The 22,096-nt window shown below is 47.3% G+C and overlaps 3 protein-coding genes and 1 non-coding gene across 4 annotated transcripts; 2 read left to right on the top strand and 2 right to left on the bottom strand.

Moving 5' to 3' along the window:
* The first annotated feature begins 208 nt into the window (after positions 1-208).
* LOC120646042 (3-ketoacyl-CoA synthase 12-like) lies at positions 209-2,138 on the top strand. Its single transcript, XM_039922750.1, has 2 exons — positions 209-1,735; positions 1,831-2,138. The coding sequence occupies exon 1, from the start codon at positions 315-317 to the stop codon at positions 1,701-1,703; it is 1,389 nt and encodes a 462-aa protein (XP_039778684.1). The 5' UTR covers positions 209-314; the 3' UTR covers positions 1,704-1,735; positions 1,831-2,138.
* A 2,510-nt stretch (positions 2,139-4,648) lies between these two features.
* LOC120646031 (glutathione reductase, cytosolic) lies at positions 4,649-10,181 on the bottom strand. The gene is made up of 17 exons (XM_039922741.1): positions 10,028-10,181; positions 9,751-9,912; positions 9,149-9,213; positions 8,955-9,024; positions 8,731-8,802; positions 8,428-8,631; positions 8,067-8,140; positions 7,894-7,977; positions 7,303-7,390; positions 7,143-7,224; positions 6,745-6,818; positions 6,488-6,595; positions 6,327-6,391; positions 5,468-5,581; positions 5,168-5,267; positions 5,020-5,073; positions 4,649-4,932 (listed from the first exon to the last, which is right to left on the bottom strand). Exons 2-17 carry the CDS (start codon positions 9,883-9,885, stop codon positions 4,837-4,839), a joined length of 1,485 nt encoding a protein of 494 aa, XP_039778675.1. The 5' UTR covers positions 9,886-9,912; positions 10,028-10,181; the 3' UTR covers positions 4,649-4,836.
* Positions 10,182-14,739: 4,558 nt separating this feature from the next.
* On the top strand, positions 14,740-14,826 carry TRNAM-CAU. The gene is given in 2 exon segments: positions 14,740-14,777; positions 14,791-14,826. It is a non-coding gene; the product is annotated as a tRNA-Met (tRNA).
* Positions 14,827-15,021: 195 nt separating this feature from the next.
* Positions 15,022-19,272, bottom strand: LOC120646022 (F-box protein PP2-B10-like). Its single transcript, XM_039922730.1, has 5 exons — positions 18,789-19,272; positions 18,567-18,690; positions 16,905-17,233; positions 16,691-16,809; positions 15,022-15,946 (listed from the first exon to the last, which is right to left on the bottom strand). The coding sequence occupies exons 1-5, from the start codon at positions 19,074-19,076 to the stop codon at positions 15,457-15,459; spliced, it is 1,350 nt and encodes a 449-aa protein (XP_039778664.1). The 5' UTR covers positions 19,077-19,272; the 3' UTR covers positions 15,022-15,456.
* Positions 19,273-22,096: the final 2,824 nt, after the last annotated feature.

The raw sequence follows: 22,096 nt of genomic DNA, 5'->3' as shown, positions 1-22,096 counted from the left end.
GCGGACATGCCATATTCGCCGTCTGGTCCGAGTACGTGCGTGTTGTGCATGGTTGGTGTGCATACCCAGCTCAGACAACCACATGTTGTGTACAGCAGCCGCAAGCCAATAGCCAGCATGTATACGAGACCCACGGCATGCCATCCCCGTCCCGGCACTGCCTCCGACTCCGATCCAGCTAGCTTCGTCTATATAAAGCCACACACATTTCCTGCCAAGCCAGCCAGTCACCACTAGCTAGCTGCTAGTGTCACTTAATTACTGTGACCGACCGACCCGCCGTCGTCACCGTATTACCTGCTCTGATTCCATCCATGGCGATGGTGCTGCTCGCCCTGCTCACGGTGCTGCTGCTGGCGCACGCCGCCGCGTACCTGGCGTGGCAGGCCGTGTCGCGGCGCCGGCGCGCGCGCTGCTACCTGCTGGACTACGCCTGCCACAAGCCCTCCGACGACCGCAAGGTCACCACCGAGACCGCCGGCGCCGTCATCGAGCGCAACAAGCGCCTCGGCCTCTCCGAGTACCGCTTCCTCCTCAAGGTCATCGTCAACTCCGGCATCGGCGAGCACACCTACTGCCCGCGCAACGTCCTCGAGGGCCGCGAGGAGCGCCCCACCCTCGGCGACGCGCTCGAGGAGATGGACGACCTGTTCGCCGACGCCGTCGCCGCCGTCCTCGCCAAGACGGGCGTCGCCGCGCGCGACGTCGACCTGGTCGTCCTCAACGTCGGCTCCTTTGCCCCGGCGCCGTCGCTGGTGTCCAGGGTCGTGCGCCGCTTCGGCATGCGGGAGGACGTGATGGCCTACAACCTCTCCGGGATGGGCTGCAGCGCGGGGCTCATCGCCGTCGACCTCGCCCGGAACGTCATGCTCACGCGCCCGCGCACCATGGCGCTCGTCGTCACCTCCGAGTCGTGCGCGCCCAACTGGTACGTCGGCACCGACAAGTCCATGATGCTCGGCAACTGCCTCTTCCGCTGCGGCGGCGCCGCCGCGCTGCTCACCAACGACCCGGCGTTCCGGGCGCGCGCCAAGATGGAGCTCCGCTGCCTCGTGCGCGCCAACATCGCCGCGCACGACGACGCGCACGCCGCTGCCGTGCACCGCGAGGACGCCGACGGCCGCCTCGGCGTCAGCCTCAGCAAGGCGCTCCCCAAGGCCGCCGTGCGCGCCTTCACGGAGAACCTCCAGCGCCTGGCGCCGCGCATACTCCCCGCCCGCGAGCTCGCCCGTTTCGCGTGCCGCCGCCTCGCCCGCAAGCTCCTCCGGCGCAAGGCGGCGGGCGGCCCCAACCCCAAGATCGACTTCAAGAGCGGCGTGGACCACTTCTGCCTCCACCCCGGCGGGACGGCGGTGATCGAGGCGGTGCGCAAGAGCCTGGGGCTGAGCGCCCACGACGTGGAGCCGGCGAGGATGACGCTGCACCGGTGGGGCAACACGTCGGCGAGCAGCCTCTGGTACGTGCTCTCCTACATGGAGGCCAAGCGGCGGCTGAAGCGCGGGGACAGGGTGCTCATGCTCACCTTCGGCTCCGGCTTCAAGTGCAACAGCTGCTACTGGGAGGTGAGCAGGGACCTCGCCGACGCCGGCGCCTGGGAGGACTGCATCGCCGAGTACCCGCCGGAGACCCTGGTGAACCCCTACATGGACAAGTTCGGCTGGGTCAACGACGTCCAGGGGCAGGGAGGCGGCTTCGTCTTTTAATAATGGGATTTGTTTTTTTCCTTAATTTGCGCGTGAGTTGTTAAATACTTATTGAATTTCTCACTCGGCTATCCTTCTGCGCGGTGGTGGGCAAAATTAAGATTAATAATTTGTTACTGTATTGTAGGTCAGCAAGGTGTACGTAGGTATACGGATACAAATGGGTTGGGGGCTAGCTTTTTTTTTTGTCTCGCACTATTTCTATATTCACACCTGTAAATGTTTAGGGGTCGCATGCATATGCCATATGTGCTGTAGCTTGGGAACACTGTTCTTGTTATTAGATGTATGCCCTGTGAAGATGGATAGCAGGGGTGGTGCATGAAAAAGATACAAACAAGGTGGTGTAGCCAGGCAGGGAACATTTGTATTGTCAGTGTAATTTACAGGAACATATACATTTCATTGGCACGGGAACTGTAATTATTTGCTTAATTAATTTTCTCCTAAACTGATACTGCTCCAGGTCAGATGCATGTAGGTAGCAGTTTTTCACTGCTTTCGGCAGGCTGGAGCTGGAGTGCTGTGAGAGAAAAACACTGTTACCTGGCTGGTGGCTGGAGGATGGAGTTGGAGGATTGTGAGAGAGAAATACTGTAGCGCTGGAGGCTACACCAGCAGCCGAACGCAGTGTTTGTTGAACGGAGAAGAAGAAACCTTCGGTGCCTATTATACCATTCATTAATTCAGTCGCCGAAAGAGAGAGTTTGGTAGGTTGTTTTCGCATGCATGCCATCCTGCATGTCCTGTTCCATGCATCCAACGAACTGATTGCTCGATCGCTGCTGGATAGGGTTGGGCGATTACGCCTGTGATGCCAGATAGATACGGCACGCCTCCCATCCCATTCATGGATGGATCGGACATGCGTTGAATTTCGTCGGCGCTGGCCATTAATATCGCCGCGCTGGCTGGCGTGAGGCTGGCTGGATTGTTGGTGCTTTGCGCTGGAACGACGCACAGACAGGTGCCCCACCCAGAATAGGCAATAGGTAGTCAATGCTGCCAGCGGCGGACACACGCCGGGCCCGGGACAGTGTCGCTGCTGGCTTCTAGAACGTACGAAGCTGCCCGTCCACCGCTGCGCCGGGGCCGCGTCGTGCCAGAGCGTGAGGGGCGCCTATTCCAAACGAGAACCAAGCGTGGGGGCGAACACGGCGTGACGGGGTGGCGCCGCAGACGTGAACAATGGGATGCCCGGCGCCGGTTCGGTGGAACGCGCGCGGCGCGCCGTCTCCCGCCGTCGGTGCCGGCTTTCGCCACGGTGCTCGTCTCGACCACCAGCCAAGCTACTACTACTTTCTTTCCTCCCCTTTCGTTTGTTGAAGCTGTACTTCACGTGAACTCGGCCCCGCGCGTTGCTTGTTTGACTCTCCGTCCGTGCGTCGAGTCACCATTAAATCGCCCGTTTCGTTGAAAGACATTATATTGTTGTCCATCAAATCTGACGACGCGACACGATGAAATTATCCTGCGTCCGCAAAAATGTGGCCAACGTTTTCTTGGCTGGTTTAGTTCCAAAATTTCTCTCTCCAAACTTCACTATTCATCTATCACATTAAATTTTTTGCTTTATGTGTGGAGCATTAAATATAGATAAATAAAAAAAACTAATTGCATAGTTTTGATGTACACGATGAGACGAATCTTTTGAGCCTAGTTAGGTCATGGTAGGATAACAATTACCACAAAAACGAAAAGTGCTAAAATATACTACAATGTCCGATATGATTCTTTTTACCACTTTTTACAAATCTAAACACAGCCCTTTCCGGTATTGCATTTTACATGCGCATTGAATTGGACAGCGACCCGATGCTGGTTGCGGCTGACCTTTCTCCCTCAGTGACAACTACATGCAGATACACCTCCATGGAAAATGCACATCGTCTTAATTAGCTCAGGTAAACTAACAGTAGACTGCCCCTTGTGGTCTTCGTGCTCATGCACAATCAGCTCATTATTTCAAGTTGCACGCGTCTGTCCTGGGTACGATGGATCTCATCTGCTCAAATTCATTGCGGTCGGAGGCTATCCTGACTTAACTACCTTCTCCATTCCACGGTACCACGGCTACGAACGATTACTGCTGTTTCGACTTGCAAAGCCTTCAACATTGCCTTCGCAATTACGGCCAATATACACAATATAGTAAGGAAAGTGTGACATCATGGACATTAGCAACCGGCATCCATGGACTCTCATCCTGAACCAGGATTATGCTCTAACTTATTAAAAAAAATAAAGGTGCTAAAGACCGTCATAATACCTAAAGTTCAGTCTATTTCAACCCACCAAAACGAATGACCTCTTGGGCCAAACTTGGTCAGGCCTTATTGGCCCACAACGGTTGAATGAACCCAGCCACAGCCGCCGCGATTTATTGGCCCATAGCGGTTGAATAAACCCAGCCACAGCTTAGTTGCAGAGTGTAAAATTTATACGGATATATATTTGAATTATTAAATATAGATTAATAATAAAATAAATTATAAACTGCAAGATGAATTTATTAAGTCTAATTAATTCATCACCAGCAAATGTTTACTGCAGCATTACATTATCAAATCATGAAGCAATTAGACTCAAAAAATTTGTCTCGTAATTTACACGCAAATTGTGTAATTTATTTTTTATCCACATTTAATATTCCATACATATGCCTAAATGTTTGATGTGACATTTTTAATAAAAAAAATTTAGAAACTAAACAAGGCCGAGCCGGCCCGTTGCCGTGCCCGTGACAATCCAACAACACACATCTGTGCCAAGTGCGCACGTTCTATCAATATTTGTTTTAGGTGATCCAACGGATCTAGCTCAGCGTTACATCACGTAATTTGAACACCTACATACCATACAAACAACGACATAGGTTCATGATTCATGAAGCTTCGTCAGGGTCAAGAGAACAGGGCTGAGGTGCCAATTTCAAACTTTACCAATGAAGCTTCACGACCTCATTATTTTGTGGGCACCACAAAAGAGTTAAAAGGCCGAGAAAAATATGTCTGTTACGCAAAAATCTTATTCCTTTATAATATAGTGTTCCAGTTCGAATGACGTAAAATCACCAAAATGGAAACAGTCTGCGTACAAACAACATGTGTAGTCCCCAAAACACCGATGTTGCTTACAAATTCGTCTTTGGCTTGGACGTCGGGCTCACGCGCCTGGTCAAGGTCCGCATGGTCACAAACTCTTCAGCAGCCGAAGGGTGAATTCCGACCTGAAAAGCCAGCGGAGCGGAGACACCATTAACCGCTAGATATGGACAGCTGCTTTTACTGCAAGGTGCCTCTTTAAACAAACATACCGTGCTGTCGAAGCTCGCTTTGGTGGCTCCACATTTAAGTGCAACAGCAATGCCCTGGGGATCACACCGAAGCTCAGTCACCAGAAACCAAAAATGAAGAATTTGGGAGAAGGAACCCAAACACTGAAAGAAGTAACAATGTGCTTACCTGGATAATTTCAGGTGCATCTGGTCCACACATGGACGCACCAAGTACTCTATCAGTTTCAGCATCAACTACCAGTTTCATGATAGTCTTCTCCTGCCGCCTGGAAAAACATAAAAATTGTTACAAACCGTGCCGCAGGAGATAAAATGTACAGAACAGAGCCCATGAGAACCAAATGAAAACAGAGGAACAACCCATCTCAAATGTGAGATAAAATACATGTCAGAGTGCAGTGTGAAGCCAGTAAAGTCGTGCGAAAAAGAAAATCACTGGTGACTTCATGTTATTCACAATACTTACTTGGATATGCTGTTCTTCATTGGGTTGAATGATGAAGTGAAAACAAGAATATCACCCTTGGCTTCCTCCAAGGCCTGCTGTTCGCTGAGGCCCACTACAGAGAGCGGTGGAATGCTATTGAACATAATAGAGTCCCATGTGATTATAGGAGGGATGGTAAAGGAGACAAAGCATAAACTCTAAAGAAAGCAGCAGCAACAGCCGAAATTTGCATCAATTAAAACATAAAAAGCATCTTTGAACAATAAGTTCATCAATTAGATGTAAAACTTGCATAGCTCAGAGACATCTTAGACAATTCAGAATTCAAGACCTTTTTATTCACTCCCGTAATTTGTGCAATATCATTAGTACTGTCTAGCATTTCAGCAACATGGATGGTGGATTTAGAAGAGGAAACAACAACAACAACATAGCCTTTTTTCCCAAGCAAGTTGGGGTAGGCTAGAGATGAAACCCGAAAGAAATAAGTTCAAGGTTCAGGCACATTGATAGCTAGTCTCCAAGCGCTCCTATCCAAAGCTATCTCTTTAGAGATATTCCAATCCTTAAGGTCTCTCTTAACCGACTCATCCCACGTCAGTTTAGGTCTACCTCTACCCCTCTTTACATTATCGACCCGCTCAAGAACCCCATTACGCACCGGCGCCTCAGGAGGCATTTAGAAGAGGAAGCATAACAAATAAAACACCCACATCTATGGGGGCAGGTAACATACACCACGTGTTTTGAAAAACACAAGACTACAAAGACTGCAACATTGAGTTGCAAAGCATAGCAGCTATGCAGCATTGCAACTTAGATTTAAGAAAATCGAAACAGCACCATCCAACAATGAGCAATCAGAATTGTGACTTACGAGAAAACAGCACAAGGAACATCTCTGTAATCAGGCTTAACTTGCTGGCCACCAAACACAGTTTTCTGCAGTTGAACACATGAAAACGTAAACAGTTGCTGGTTACATACAGAACTTAATCGATTTCTGGTGGAGCGTTATAAACTACCACAGCCACTTACGGAAAAGCAAGTAGCCTCCATCAATGCGACAGGTGTTAGATTGATCCGGTTTGTTACATCACCTACAGCCCATACACTAGGAGCAGATGTACGAGAATATTCGTCAACCTAAACAGAGAAAGCATCAAAATAACCAAATTAAATTACTCAAAATATAAGACCCACTCATCAAAGAAATATCAGAAGTAAATTCCAGGTGTAAATATGTCCAACAAGCAAAGAAGAAAGAAACAGCTAGCAAAGAAAGAAAAATCAACCTTGATGGCTCCAATCTGGTCAACCTCAACACCTGCAACTTGCAAGTTCAGCCTATCAGAGTTGGGTGTGCGCCCTGCATAAATTAAATGCCATGCATGGGTTATAGTATTCAACCCCAGAATAGTGGCTTCCATATAGGGTAAGAAAATCTGAAATCACTGACTCATTAGCAAATAAGAAGACTGCCAGTTTTTTGTCTTATTTAGCTACAGATATTTCCTTTTATTTTTTGTTGATATGGTACTAAACCGTTAGAGGCATTGTAAAATACATCCAAATTTCTGCTTGGAATAAATATGCCACCAAGGAAGATCATAAAGTCTCAAGATGGATCTATAAAGGAATGTTTAAGTGCAACAAAGGAGATAGGTTTTAACTAAGGGGATCTCCTAAATACCTGTAGCAAATAGAACAACATCTGCAATAAGCTCCTCTCCTTTATCAGTTACAACTTTTATGCCATCAGCCGTTTTGCTCAACTGGTTGAAACAAAATGAAATTGATCAAACTTAGAAATGAGAAATCAAAATGCACTATAGGGCTTAAGTTCAAATCACCTCAGACAGATTTGTCCCAGGATGCAATTTGATTCCCCTTCCCTCAAGGTTCCTTGCAACAACTTCTCTCATCTCATCATCAAAACCTCTGCAAGTAGTCAGTTTGATAATGTATTGTTATGGTTATGCCCATGTTTCCTGTCCACATTAATCTCACAACAATCTTCCTGTTTCTTTACTTGAAAGAATCATACAACTCGAAACCCTAGATAATAAATGCATGCTATGCGTCGTATTGTAAACAGATAGCTGATTCGTACGTCCAGGTTCCGGAATAAGACTAATAATTTGCACAGTTAGTAGTTACAATCTACAAACACACATCATCCACATAAATATACTATTCGTGGTGGTTTTTTCATGTGCATGTGCAGCATAATTTTTGCATGGTTATACCATAAGATTCTGTGTACTGTCACAGCAGCAGAATATATAATAGAGCAGCAATATGACTATTACTAGGAATGTTCAGATTGACATAGAAAATAATCAAATTGTATTTGCTACAATGATTGATAATAGACTACCTAAGTTCAAAAGTATTGCTTGAACAAGAAGCTATGCTAGCCATTACAATATTAAACTACATACCTTAGAGGAAGTTCCCTTCGATAAAACAAATCTACTTCTGCACCCATCCCTCTCCAGATAGAAGCAAATTCAACAGCAATATATCTGTGTTTTCCGGCCACATAGACAGCGGTATGTCAGAGAATTGATATCAAGAGCACAATATACTTTTAAATAGCAGCATAACATTCTACCCTCCACCAAGGATTACAGCACGCTTTGGTAGCTCCTCCAAACTCAAGGCCTCATCTGAAGTAATAGCCAGCTCCTGCAAAAGATTATTTTCACTGGAGTTAGAATAATCCACCAGATGAATTTAAAACAAACTGAAAATGAACAAACAATACAAAATATAACAAGTATGGCAACTTCGCTCAGAACATTTCAAAGAAAGAAACACAGTGCAAGACCCTTTTCAAACATGCTGTGGCAAATCTAGCATATTGGAATCCAACACTCCTTGATGTTCAGCATCAAGGAGCTAACAAACAAGTATCAGTATAATCAATCAGGACGAGAAAGAAAGTTAAAAAATAGTTGGGGGATCTTACAAACCTTTCCAGGTATGTTGACACGTTGAGCTCGGCTACCAGTCGCAATCAAGATGTGCTTTGCTGTATACCTTTGCTTTGAACCATCAGGCTGACTAACTTCAACGGTATGAGCATCAACTAAACTGCCTGCCCCTTCAATCATTGTCACACCAGAATTGCCAAGGATCCTCTGGTATACTCCATTTAATCTAACAATTTCATTAGTCTGGAAAGAAGAAAAATTTTAAGACCTTGGGCAGTATGGCACTCCTATCATGCTTGGCAGCTGTGGAGAATGTGATTTTAGTTGAGGTTAAGACCTGACCTTATTTTCCAATAGCTTTTTCCAATTGAAGTTAATATCTCCATTAATCTCCCACCCAAAATTCTTCGAATCCTGTATTTGCAATGAAATTACAATTCAAATACAATCTAACATCACATTTTACACCAAAAATAAGCATGTTCTTAGATTCCGCATCATCAAGCTTCTGAACTATTTTGAGTACAATAGTTCTCCCATGAGGGCAAGACAGTAAAATGACTAACCTCAAATTCTCCGCGGAAAGATGCGCCATACACCAATATCTTTTTAGGAACACAACCACGTATCACACACCTAGGGCAGCAATCAGATCATCATGAGCATGCATAATTAGAGTGCATCAGTATACCTAGCAGAATTAGCTGTATGTATAAAGCAAGCACAAAAAAATGCACAGAAACAATTAGGTGATACTTACGTCCCACCATGTCCTCCTTGCCAATCCGAGCTGATGGGGTGAAACGGGAGCTCACAAATCGCAACCTGACACAAATCTCACAACCAATCAAATTCCAGGAGCAATAAAACTGAAACTATACACTGATGATGCTTCAGACACAATACAATAAAGAGAGATTTTCACTTAAGGGTGGCTACAATTGTTCTAGGGGACTACAGAAGGGTAAAACCCCTACTGTGGTAATATCTCAATATGAGGGGGAAAATAAAGAGGGCGGCGGTGTGATTAGATAACCAAACAGAAGTGAAGGAATTTGTACAAGCCTAACAACATTTCAAAACTTCGAATTAAAAAAAACATTTCAAACTTGGCCTCGGGGAAAACAAAGGGAGGATCAAAACAACTGAGCTGGGTGGGTCAGTGGTCGGGCAGCAGCGGTCAGCGGGTGCCAGCCGCCTCCCGCCGCCCATGGGAGTAGCGACCGATGGGGAACGGAACGGGAACAAACGGTGTCGATCACGCGGCGAGGGGGCGAGGGAGCAGTGCCGGGGTATCTAGGCGTCACGGCGAAGAGGAGGCAAAGATTGGACAACAGATGGGTGGAATTGGAAATAACCAACCTTAGCTCCGAAAGAGGCGGCGGTGCGAGAACCGCGTACGCCGCCGCTGCCCGCCCCGATGACGAAGAGATCGTAGTCGTACTGCTCGCCGTCGGCGACAGGCGCCTCCCCGTCGACGAGCATCTTCCTCGCCATGGGTTCTCAACGCCGCGGAATAAAACCCTAGGGGGGCGCAATTGAATTTTGAGGGGAAAAAATCCGTCTCCAAAACTGAAGTGGGAGGAAACAAGTCGAGATTTCGGCGGTAGAACAAACTTGTATCATACAAAATACACACCTGCGACGCGATTGGATTGGATGGATCTCAAGTTCTGAACAGATGGCAGCAGAATCGTGAGCTTCCCTTCTCGCCTTCGTTTCCGGAGCTTCGCGGCGCTCTCGTATGTGGCCTTGCGGGATTCCACGGGTTCGACTCGACTCCATTTGTATAGCAATTCGCAACTACTACTGTGTTGGGTTTTACTCATAGAGGTCCCTCTAGTTTATCTATTTGATTATCAGATCCGTTCTTTTCAAAAGAAGATTATCAAATCTGCTTCATCTGGTGTTAAAGTGCCAATTAAAAATATGACTTAACTACTTTTTTTAATGAACGGGCGTAAAACTGCGCACCGTTTCTACTGATAAAAGCAGATAACTATAATTAATTAGCGTTGGGAAGCTTAATACCACGCAACAAAGAGAAACAACACCAACAACTAACAACTGTGGGGGAGTTTAGTTCCCAAAAATTTTTGGGTGAAAAGTTTTAGACAATGTTTGACTACTAATTAGAAGTATTAAACATAGATTAATTATAAAACTAATTATATGGATGGACGGGAAATCACGAGACGAATCTATTAAGACTAATTAATCTGTCATTAGAGATTGGTTACTGTAGCACGACATTGTCCAATCATTGTCCAATTAGGTTTAAAAAATTAGTCTCGCAATTTCATCAGGGGATTGTGGAATGGGGATTGTGGAATGGGTTTTGTCAGTTATCCATATTTAATACTCATAATTAATGGTCAAACGCTGTCAGTTAATGTAGCACTTAAAAAATTTTGGAAACTAAACGGGGGCTCTGTATAATCGATGCTTCTTTGTTTATTGCAACTCGTAAGAATGTCTAATTTAACTGCTCGTTCCCTCAAGCCAAAAGACAAGGTGTAGTGCAAGACGTTCGTGGTCTGGCTGCTAATCTAGTTTTCTTTGATCGAGTGGCTGCTAATCTAATTAATAATTAAGTCAAAGGGGGAACTACGAATTAGTGAAACCAGAGGGGGCTTATGTGTCAGAACAAAAGAACCCCTCTGAATTCGTTAATCTTGTTGACCCGCCTATGCGCAATCCCATCCGTCAGACCATCGATCACACACGGCGGCGATCATCAGACAGCTAGGTGCGAGCTTACATCACCGATGACGTCACCCTGGTCTCCTGCGGATGGCACGCATCAGCTCCTGTGCTGCTCCTGCTCGTCGTGTAATTGGTTTCTCCATCTCAAGGTATCAGCTTTCGTCAGAATTCAGTTACTCAGGACCACAAAATTCAGGAAAAAAAATCAAGACAACCGATTCAGGGGCGTATAGTACAATTCGAATTTGAAACATCTCAGATTCTCTGATGGATGCCCGAGAGAAACGCACTGAATTTTCTCAGCAAAGGGGGGCAGATCTGAAATGGGATGCAACCGCGCGCGCGCGCTCCTGATGCGAGCTCATGTTCAATGGACCTAGACGGTATTTAGGAGAGGAGCATTCATTGCTGCTAGCTAGACTGCAGCACTCGAATAGTCGAATCCGTGTCGAACTCTTCAAGGCAATGCTTACTTCCGAACAATGCTAGCTAGACCCAGGTTATGTCAACCTTGAGCAATAGCGGATCCAAAATTTAACTTTGGTAACTTTATTTCTCTTTTTCTTCCTGTTTTCTCTCATTTTCTTCTTCTTCCTCCTCTTTTTCTTCTTTCTTCTCATCCATGGGTACAAACTAAAAATTGTTGGAGAGGGAGGCTCCATGTTATACATGGGTTTGGGGGGCTCCAGCCCCCTACCCCACGCTGGATCGGCTCCTAATCTAGAGCTTTAATGTATGAAATATTAATATTGAAAAAACGATATATACTAGTAGTTATTTTGCCACGGTCGCAGGTCATCCAATATGGACTAACGATGCGACAGTAGAAATTGACACCTATTCATACTGGTAATTGTGGCCCATCGCCTATTTATCAGATGTGTCTGCACTCTGTCGTGCACGTGGCATACAGCCAATACCCACTTTTGAGCTAAACACATGTCAATGTCATTGAGATACATATACTCATACTTTCCCTTTCGTTCCTTGAGATCCTTTCCAAGGCGTCTGAAAAAAGCGAAAGGCAAAAGTTATTATGCTAGCAACCTCAAAACTGTTGTTTTTCTTTTTGAAAAAGAACACGACATGAAATTGGAAAATGTTTTAGTGTACAAAGAACATAGGCGTCTGAAACATTTCACGTTCCTTCTTGTAGCAGCGTCTGACATTTCGATTAGCTTAAACTTGGAAACCAAGCATGGGTGCCGAGCTCGTCGTTTTACCTTCATCCAAACTCTGAATCCTGAATATATATAAAGAGATATGGAGGGTGGAAGTTTTGTTTACCTCGTGGCAAGTCCTTTTCAGATGCGCCAACGCGGCGGCCGAACCGGAGGCGAGGGCGCGTGCAGAGGGACTTCGACTCGCTTCACAATGGTGTTAGGGCTTGCTTGATCATCACCGAGTCGGATTTCGCAAGGGTGGTGAAAGCCATAACGCAGGGCAAAGATAAATACGAGATCAACTTCGTCATCGCCGAAGTCATGGAGCATGCTCAACTTTTGGAGCAATGGAAAATTGTCCGAGTGAATAGAGAGTGTGATCAAGTAGCAAATGAGTTAGCTTAGCAAGGAAAACAGTACACACCGCGGTCTGGCTAAGAAAGACACCTGCATGCGTCCTTGACCAGGCTGGCCAACGATTGTAATCCTCTGCTTTCTTAGTTAACAAAGCTCTCTCTCTCTTTTTTTTATGGTCGCGGGGGAGGGGGGAGCATCCCCACCTGAATTTTGATTAACGGGCTTTTTGCACGCCAAAAGTACTACACTTGGTCTTCAGCAATTTTAGGGGAAAACAGGGGCCTAAAAAACTAGAAAGGGATTACATATTTGAAAAGATAAAACACCAGGCTTCGTTCACTGCGTAGTCTGCTGACTTCCACCTATAGCTCCATTCTCGAGCATCAATTTTGCAAGCACACCAGAGTCTCTCATGCGAAGAGGGGAGGCTTTTGAACACCACCTCGTTGCGATGCTTCCACAGGTTCCAGCGTACTAGCAGAAGAAAGCTGTCGTAGTGCTTGGCTGGGATTGTTGCTGGGCGCGGCACCTTCCAGACTTCCTGCACGGCGCACCCTTGAGTATCCATGCCTAGTTTGCTCCAAGCCTGAGCTGCAAAGCAACATGTCAGGAAGAGATGACCGCAGTCCTCATCTCCACTCTTGCACAGCTCGCACGAAGCTTCTTCCAGTCAGGGTTAAAAAAACCGACCGGAACCGGTCCGGACCGGTTCCGGTTTGGGTTGGTTTCAAACCGGCCCAAATTTAAAATTCAAATTTGAATTCAAAAAAATGAAAAAAATCCAAAAAATTCTAAAAATACTTCAAGTTGCGACGAATCTAATGGTGTCAAATTTTTTCAAATATTCGTTCATTTAGTATACTTTGCGAGCATTTGAAGTTAAACAAAAAAAATGTGCATACAAAAGTATACAAATATAATGTAAAACATGTTATACATTGTATTAATGTAAAAGTAGTACAAAAGAGGGTTGGAGGATTCATTTAGGCTAAAACATATTATACAAACATTTATTTAGTATACTTTGCGGGCATTTGAATTTAAACAAAAAAATTGAATTTGGTCGGTTACCACTCAAACCGACCGGTAACCGGTCAAACCAGACCGGTAAACCGGTCTAACCGGTCGGCTAATCGGTGGAAACCGGTTGAACTGCCGTTTTTTGTTTGAAATTTGAATTTGACCGGTTTTTTCCGGTAACCAGTCAAACCGATCCGGTTTACCGAAATCGGAGGGCGGCGGTTTCGTCGGACCGGTCGGTAAAAAAAACCCTGCTTCCAGTATGTGCTTGTGCTTCAGGTTAGCGCGGCAGTTGAGAGGTTGCAGCACCAGTAGCCATCCAAAGAACTGTACCCGTGGTGGTGCCTTGTTTTCCCACACAAATTCTGCAAAAAGGGCATTCCAGTGCTCCGGTTGCAAGCATGGTTAGCCGGTAGATAGGCCCTGTTTTCAGTACGGTCTTCATCTCTGAGAGCGGCGAGAAACGCTGGTCGTCGGCGTCAGTCAGCTCAAGGTGTTCGAGGATCGCCTTGACTGCAGCCAGTTCTTCCCTGGCACCGGTAGAAAAACGTGATGCCAGGAAAGGCTCGATCCCATTGCGGTGCACCTCAGCCACCGAGGCCTCCGTTGTGGTAGCATGGCTGTATAGGAGCGGGAATTTGTTCATGAGCCGGCCCTGAGATAGCCATTTATCCTGCCAGAAGCTGGTTGTCTCCCCGTTCTCCACTTTGCACACGGTTACTGCACGGTACATAGGCAGAAGCTCCTCAAGGTCGCGCCAGTGCGCTCCGGCTATGTCCCCATGCATCGATATCATGTCGATTTTGCTGCGCACCTAGCATGCCCACGCCAATCCCCCGGGGTTGTGCAGGCGGTGGAGAAGTTTTAGTAGTAAACACTTGTTCTGAGCTGCAAGATCTTTGATCCCAAGACCACCCAATACCTTTGGCTGACACGCCAAACAAAGCTCTCTTTCACCCTGTATATATATTTTATATATGTGTGTGCGTGCGTGCAAAGAGAGATGGATGGAGTGATGGCACAGAACTTCAGATAATTCGTTCAAGTGCAGATCGTCATCAATGATAAGTAATAAAATCGGTCACTGTTAGCCCGTGACAACAACGGGGTGGTGGCGCAGTTGGCTAGCGCGTAGGTCTCATAGCTAATTTGAGTTATCCTGAGGTCGAGAGTTCGAGCCTCTCTCACCCCAACTCTTTTTATCGCTTTTTCTTCTCTTCGCCCGAACTATAGTATTAGGCTCTATATCTGAGCATATATTTCACAATTGTATTTCACGTCTTTTATAACTTCTTAGCTTGCGAAAATAGTAGCGCTTTTCTTTTCTTGAATCCAATTGCATAGAGCATGCTTGCAATCTGCACAATTCGATTCAAATATGATGATGACATTGGATCCAAATCTTTCATTTCCAAAAGCAGCTCGCAACTTACAAACAAGGTCCAGTGTCCCGGGAGTTGGAACATAATTAACAGCAAATATGATGATAACATTGGATCCTTTCATTTCCAAAAGCAGCTCGCAACTTACAAACAAGGTCCAGGGTCCCGGGAGTCGGAACACCAATTAACAGCAATACCTAGTTACATTTTCTGAACCAAACGTTGCCAGTTATCAAGCAGACAAGCACTAACTGATTTGGGACACCATAATTTGTACAAAACTGCAGTACTTTGTTTTCCCTAAAGAACCTGGACACACCTTTAGAGTGTAGTTTGCAGCTCGTTGCTAAACACAGCACATCGCACACCAACGCAAGATGCTGCAGAACACCTTATTTATTTACTTTGATGTGCAAAGACTATATCCCACCCTCCCAGTCTTATTTCTTTGCTCTAATTTCAATGCCCTGCAAAATAAGACCTTTCTTCCAGTTGCCTCCTATTGTCTCCATGAGACTGATAGACACCTCACCATCTTCACCTTCTTCATTCTTGAATTCACCCATCTCTATCTCCATCCAGCCATCAGCCCTTTTCTTAGGCACAATCACTCCAGGAGGAATACGACAGTTTCTTCTCCTTAACCTTCGTCGGATGTCTGGAACCATAAGAGATCGGTAATTCTGAGGCACCTCTTCTTCATCCTCACCCTCATTCTCATGACCTTGGAGGCAAACCTGACGAGTGAATTTGTTTTCCCCAATGATAACTGCAGCCTCCTGGAGTGGAGAATCCAGCCCATAGGATTCATCAGAAATCTTGAACACCATGTAAGTGGTATAAGTTGAGTTTTGCGAGAGCATCTTGCAGTGTATCTTGCCACGTATTTCCAACCAGCAAACAACCCGGAGCTCAGCACCTTCTGAGAACCTGTCACAAAAAAAGCTTAAATTTCGCAACAGACCAGAATTGTAAAATCATCATCATCATCATGGCAAGTACATGAAAAGAGTGCACTCCGTTATGTAAAGTGCAGTTCGTATGCTACATCTTTTTTCTTTGACGAGTTATGCTGCATTCATTCATTCATATTATAGAATCAAAGTTAAAAAGGCCATGTAACTTCGCTCTCAAAAGCAAGGATAAGATAACACCATTTGGTCATGTGCACGTGGAATGCAACATGGGCTGAGGTATGATTCAGATATCTAAATTAAATTGATATCTAAATTTCTATCCAGGGTTAGAAGATCTTACTTTCCTCTTAGGATCTCGAGCCATCTCTGCAAGATCTGGTGGCAGTTCAGCAATGGCCTTCTCTACGCATATGAAAATTTACCTAAAACCTAATGGGCCTACTGCCAGCCTAATAGCCCACCGCTCAGTGGCCGTGGCCCATTAATGCAAATCTGATGGTTTTCCTATCTAGTCGGACGACTAATTGTGTTTAATCGATGACTAATCAGACGACTAGAATTCTAGCCGCCCAGACCTAGTCGCTGCTCCTTATCGGTGCTGACTGCTGAGGGAACGATAAGCCCGATTAATCGTGAAACATCGACTGCCAATGGATGTTGACAATGACATCAAATAAACACCGGTGGTAGTACTTCAGTTGACAATCACATCAAAGTTAAAGAGCGAGACATTAGATGGGCAGTTGATTTAGCAAACCTGGAGTCGGTGAGAGGGATCCAGCGCCAGTACTGCGGCGTATCGCCCCAAATGATGCACAGCGCCCTCGCCGACAGCATGTAGCACTTGGCGCCGGTCTCCCTGTCCAACCACGTGCTCTGCACGCCAACACAACAGATGAATCAATCCATCGATCGATTGAGAACCTTGACCGCACAGGACCACTGGATTAAACAGAAGCGGATCCCCGTACCATGAGGCCGTCGGCGAGGAGGACGGGGCTGTCGGTGAGGCGCATGAACAGCGCCTTCTTCGACGGAGGTGCGGGGGAGAGCTCCCCGTCGGCGAGCGGCGGGAGGTCACGCGGCAGGAAGCGGGCCCAGACGGCGTCGGAGTCGGCCGCGTCGCGGAAGGCCGGCGAGACTGCGGCGGCGCGGCAAGCGTCCCGCGGCGTGGTGCGGGCGATCGACGCCGCGAGGAGGTCTTCCGGGAGGCGCGCGATCTCGCAGGAGGGGGGTGCCGTCGTCGCCGCCATAGATTCGTCCGCCCCCTTTCGATGGATTCGATTCGGGGGGATGCGGTCTAGAAACGGGTAGAGGAAGAATTCATTCAAGAGTATAGTAGACAAGGGGTGGCGGATTTATAGGTGGGAGAGGCGGAAACGCGGAGGCTTAGGGGCTAAGCGTTGCTGATTTGGGGCCCCATTTCATTGGAGGCCACAGTAAGACGAGATCTCTGAGCCTGAGTGGATGGCATGTGGGTCCCGGAGGTCGGTGGATGACGTAATGACGTAGAGAGGGTGGTCGGTTTCGGTTGGTTTCAGGGCAGCAGCCGCCGCCCTGAGAAATGGTAGGCAATGCGATAGACCGATAATATGCTAACAACTTACTGGAGCAATAACAAATTGTTGAACGAGAATGTGAAAAGCATCACTGACAAAAGGTTAATTGCTAGGTCAGTATGATGCAGATTCATAGATTTCGATCATGGGTTTATAAGGTCAGGCAAGAGAACTACAGCCTTTTTACATTAAATAAATATACAAACCATACTCACTCCGTAACAGCGCCAGCCTGCAGGTGCAAACTCGGGCACATTGTTATGCAATGAGGGCAACTCAAGCCGTTGTGCGATTAGCGTTCAGAATACAGATCACAAATTCGCTGTCTATTTATTTACTCGCACAACATTCTCAATCCTACAAGCTCAATGCTCTTTTTTTCTTCTTAGGCCTGATCTCGATGCCCTGCACGACTAGGCCAATCTTTATGGTGGTTGACGTCTCCATAAGGCTGATGGAAACCTCACCGTCTTCACCTTCATCGTTCTGGAACTCACCCATCTCCAACTCCATCCAGCCATCAGCTCTTTCTTGAGGAAGCAGTACATGTGGAGGAGGAATTTCAAGATAGCTTCGCCTGCTACTTGGCCTCAGTCGCCTGCTCCTTGGCCTCAGTGTCAGCCATGAATCCTCATCGTCCCTGTCAGAGACATCGAGGCAAACGTGGCATGTTGATTTGCTTCCTCCAAGGCTGACGGACGTCTCCGGGTATGGAGAATCAAGCCCGTAGGCTCCGGGAGCAACTTTGAACACAATGTAAGCAGCATATGTTGAGTTTGGGGAGAGCATCTTGCTATCTATCTTGCCACGTATTTCCAACCACCAAACTTGCAGTAGTTCAGCAGCTTCCGAGAAGCGAGCTGTTACAAATTAACAAAGCTTGAAACCCGCAAATTAAACTAATTAAGCGCCCCCCCGCATCAGAAAGTGCTAGCAACTATCAACGTTTAGCTTTGCCTCCCATCCAAAAACTCTGCTCTCAAGTGAGTAATACATGCTGGTTGCTGGATCTGCTTGTATCCATCTTCAGCACATGAAAGAGAAATGCAAGCACCATGTGAAGTAGTAACAAACCTGGAACCGGTGATGGGATCCAGCGCCAGTACTGCGGCGTATCGCCCCGCCCCCAAATGATGCACAGCGCCCTCGCCGAGAGCATGTAGCACTTGGCGCCGGTCTCCCTGTCCAGCCACATGCTCTGCACACACACCAGCAGCGATCAGCCGGATCATCCCAGAAGCCTGTACCGCACGAAACTACAGTAGACGCGAACAGAAGAGAAACCGTTTGCGGTACCGTGAGGCCGTCGGCGAGGAGGACGGGGCTGTCACACAGCCGCATGAACAGCGCCTTCTTGCACGGCGGCGCGGGGGAGAGCTCCCCGTCGGCGAGAGGCGGGACTTCGCGCGGCAGGAAGCGGGCCCAGACGGCGTCGGAGTCGGCCGCGGCGCGGAAGGCCGGCGAGACCGCGGCGGCGCGGCAGGCGTCCCGCGGCGCGGCGCGGGCGATCGACGCCGAGAGGAGCTCCTCTGGCAGGCGCGTGATCTCGCAGGCGCAGCCGGATTGCGCCGCCGCCGCCTCCATCGATTTCCTCCGCCTCCCTTTTTCACTTCTTCCTCCAAAGTCCAAAGATTTTGGATTCGATTGGACTCGACTCGAGTGAGTGATCGGCCGTGTGGGTGTGAACGATACGACGAGCTTGCGAGTGGTAGGCGGATTTATAGACGGAGGCGGGGCGGTCTATGCAGAAGCTTAGGGGCGAAGGCTCCTAGGTAAGCAAACGCAAAGGCATGCTGGGCAAGCTACTGGAATAAGTAGTACTACCAAAATTAAGCATATATGCGAAGTAACTTTATATAAAAAAGGACCGTCTCAGCTACACACTTAGTGGGAGCATCTGAGAGGTTTGCAGCAGCGAGAACGCAAGAGAGGTTTTGACTCACTTTTCATGTGCATCATTTGGGCGATCTGGAAGGAGCGAAACAATCGCTTGTTTGAGGGAGCAAGCTTCACTGAGGCGTGTTAGTACTGATCTCCACCAGTTGGCCCAACGACGAATTAGTTTCTTGACTCGTGTCTTAATCGGGGACGCCCAGCCCAATAGATGGTTGGTGGGCCCCCGTCGCGCAGTGCCATATATAGAGGAGGTGGGGAATGCGGCACTTGTCAGGAGGTTCGTCGCCGCCACAGTGTCCCACCGTCCTAACCCTAGTCCGATCGAGAGGGAGGTGCTGAAGCGACGGGAAGCCGCCACCAGCGCCACCGCAAGCCCGTCGCCCCGGCACTGCACGTCGTCCTCGACCTTGAACCACTCCAGTGGCGCGTCCACGGCTCGACGCCTCCACCTGATCACCACTGCACCGCGCCGTCGTTGCCCCTGCATACTCGACAGCGCCATGGAGGTCGCAGAGGCTACAAGCAAGGTACTTCCTCAAAAGAAAAGTCATTTCACCCGCTCGATCTACTCCTAGGTGATCCAAAGAATCTAACAATGGTATCAGTTAGCCTCGATCTAGTGTGTAGATCGAAGTGAGAAAGATGGATCTGAACTCGGATCGAAACAATCAAAAGAAAAGGAGGGTTTTCGGTTCGACGAACCCTAACCCTAATCGCAAGAACAGAATTAATCCGATCTCAAATCGGAAGGAGAACAGAAAAGAAGAATAGAATGGATTCGATTTGAATCAAATCGAAGTAGGCGGAATCCTAACCCTAGCATGAAGAAAAGGACCGGCTGGACCAACATGGTCACGCCGCTGGTCCCCACCGCCGGTAGTCACTTGACGCTGTGCGGGAAAGAACAGAGGCGCCGCTCCGGGCCACCTCGCCGGCGCTCGGGCTCGAGCACTACCGCAAGGCCGCTCGACGGCGGCGCGTTCATCCTTGGGCGAACGCGCGCACCAGCGAGAGGCCCTACGGCAGCGCCGTCACTCACTCCGGGCGGCCATGGCCTTGCAATGGCGCGGCGGCCGGACAGCCATGGCATGGCGGCGTGAGGCCACCGCCGGCGGGGCCGCCGCTTTCGGTGTTCTGCAGAGAAAGGAAGGGGAGGCCAAAGAAAACAGAGAGGAAAAGGGGGAGGACCGCGGCCACACGCCGGCGGCGCCGCTCCTCACCGTCGCCGGCGAGCCGCCGGTACGGGCCAGGCCACCCCGCCACCGCCGTTTCGGTGAGCTGAGAGAGAAAGGGGAAGGGCAAAATGTGCTAGGGTTTGGAGACCCGGTCGCCGCCGCACGGTTTTGATCCCGCGAGGAAGGCAGACAGCCGTCCAATTGTGATGGACGGCCAGGATTGATGCAAGGCGAGCCGAGCTGGGCCGCCGGTCCAGGCGGGAGCCGAAGCTGGGCCGAATCGCGTCTCGTGGGCCACGAGCCAGCCTGCTGGGCTGACTGCTGAGCGAGCGAGCCTGCTGAGCAAGCGAGCCTGCTGGGCGAGCGCAAGCGGGCCACCATGGCCGAACGGCTGTTTGGGCCTCCTGTTTGCACAGTGAAGATTAAGAATTAATCCTGTTCTTTTTCAGAAGCACCTTTTGATGTGTTTTGACTAGTTCTTTTGATCTCTATTCAATTTTGAACCAACGGGATAAATTGTTTAGAGAATTGATGTAATGAAAGAAAAGTTTCCGCTGCAAAGTAAAAGTTTCATCCTCTATTTAAATTAGAACTAACGGAAAAATTTAAATAGAGGAGTACAAAAATATTTGTTTAAAGTTAAATTATGATATTGTTATTTTTTGATCAACGTCGATGATAGCAATATTATAATATTATTATGAGTTTAAGTTCGATGTTAAATCTCTGACAAATTTTGCATCAAAGTGATCAATTTTGAAAGAATAGAGAAAGACAAAGAAATGCTTCTGAAATGAAGATGAGCTTATTTCTCAAGTTTTCGCTGCAATAAAAAAAAGATAAGCTCAGATGAGCTTTACCCTGTGGGAAATAGTCGCCATTAAGTTTAAGGTGTAGAAAGCTTCCGCTGTTTCAAGTCAAAGAAAGGTTGTTTTGGCACCATTTTGCCATTGTAAGTCAAAGAAATTTAAAGTTTATTGTTGTCATTTTCTGACCAAAGTTGATGATGGCAATATTATAATGTTTTATTCTAATCATATGTTCTATTTCTGCCCAACGGTGTAAGTAAAGGAAAGTTGTATATTTTAATTTTGACCAACGTTAAATTAAGACACAATTCTTCCCAATTAGATAGAAATTAACAGACAAAAGTTGATTCTGATCAATGCTACAGATAAAGTTTTGAAGTTACTCAACTGTATAATTGAGGTAAAGAAAGAAAAGTGTTTGTTCCATTCTAACCTTTACTTGGTATGGAAAAGAGATGCAACTGTTTTTGAAAAGTTTTTGGTTTCTCTCACTAATGTTTTACTAATATTATAATTCGTTAAATTTTCTGATTAAATTGGAACCAACGAGAAGATTTAATCAGAAAAGAAAGTATATGTGCATGTTTTAGTCATTGTGATCAAAGTTTTATCACTATATTATGTTTTTTCCTTGTCCTTCAACAGTAAAGATAATGGTTGAAATGATTTTGACGCACGTTAAATTTGACCAACATTGAATTAAACATGCGTTGCAAATGCCTTT

The sequence above is a fragment of the Panicum virgatum genome, chromosome 1K (genome assembly GCF_016808335.1).
Source record: "Panicum virgatum strain AP13 chromosome 1K, P.virgatum_v5, whole genome shotgun sequence".
In the NCBI taxonomy this organism is placed as follows: domain Eukaryota; kingdom Viridiplantae; phylum Streptophyta; class Magnoliopsida; order Poales; family Poaceae; genus Panicum; species Panicum virgatum.
This window is presented reverse-complemented; position numbering and strand designations above follow the sequence as displayed.

Coding starts and splice junctions, on each gene's coding strand:
- LOC120646031 (XM_039922741.1), bottom strand. CDS start 9,885: ATGGCGAGGAAGATGCTCGTCGACGGGGAGGCGCCTGTCGCCGACGGC. Junction 9,214..9,750: donor CCGCCTCTTTCGGAGCTAAG/GTTGGTTATTTC, acceptor GATTTGTGTCAG/GTTGCGATTTGTGAGCTCCC. Junction 9,025..9,148: donor CAAGGAGGACATGGTGGGAC/GTAAGTATCACC, acceptor TTGCTGCCCTAG/GTGTGTGATACGTGGTTGTG.
- LOC120646042 (XM_039922750.1), top strand. CDS start 315: ATGGCGATGGTGCTGCTCGCCCTGCTCACGGTGCTGCTGCTGGCGCAC.
- LOC120646022 (XM_039922730.1), bottom strand. CDS start 19,076: ATGGAGGCGGCGGCGGCGCAATCCGGCTGCGCCTGCGAGATCACGCGC. Junction 16,810..16,904: donor TCCTCGCCGACGGCCTCATG/GTACGGGGATCC, acceptor GTTGGCGTGCAG/AGCACGTGGTTGGACAGGGA. Junction 15,947..16,690: donor ATCCCTCTCACCGACTCCAG/GTTTGCTAAATC, acceptor TTTTTGTGACAG/GTTCTCAGAAGGTGCTGAGC.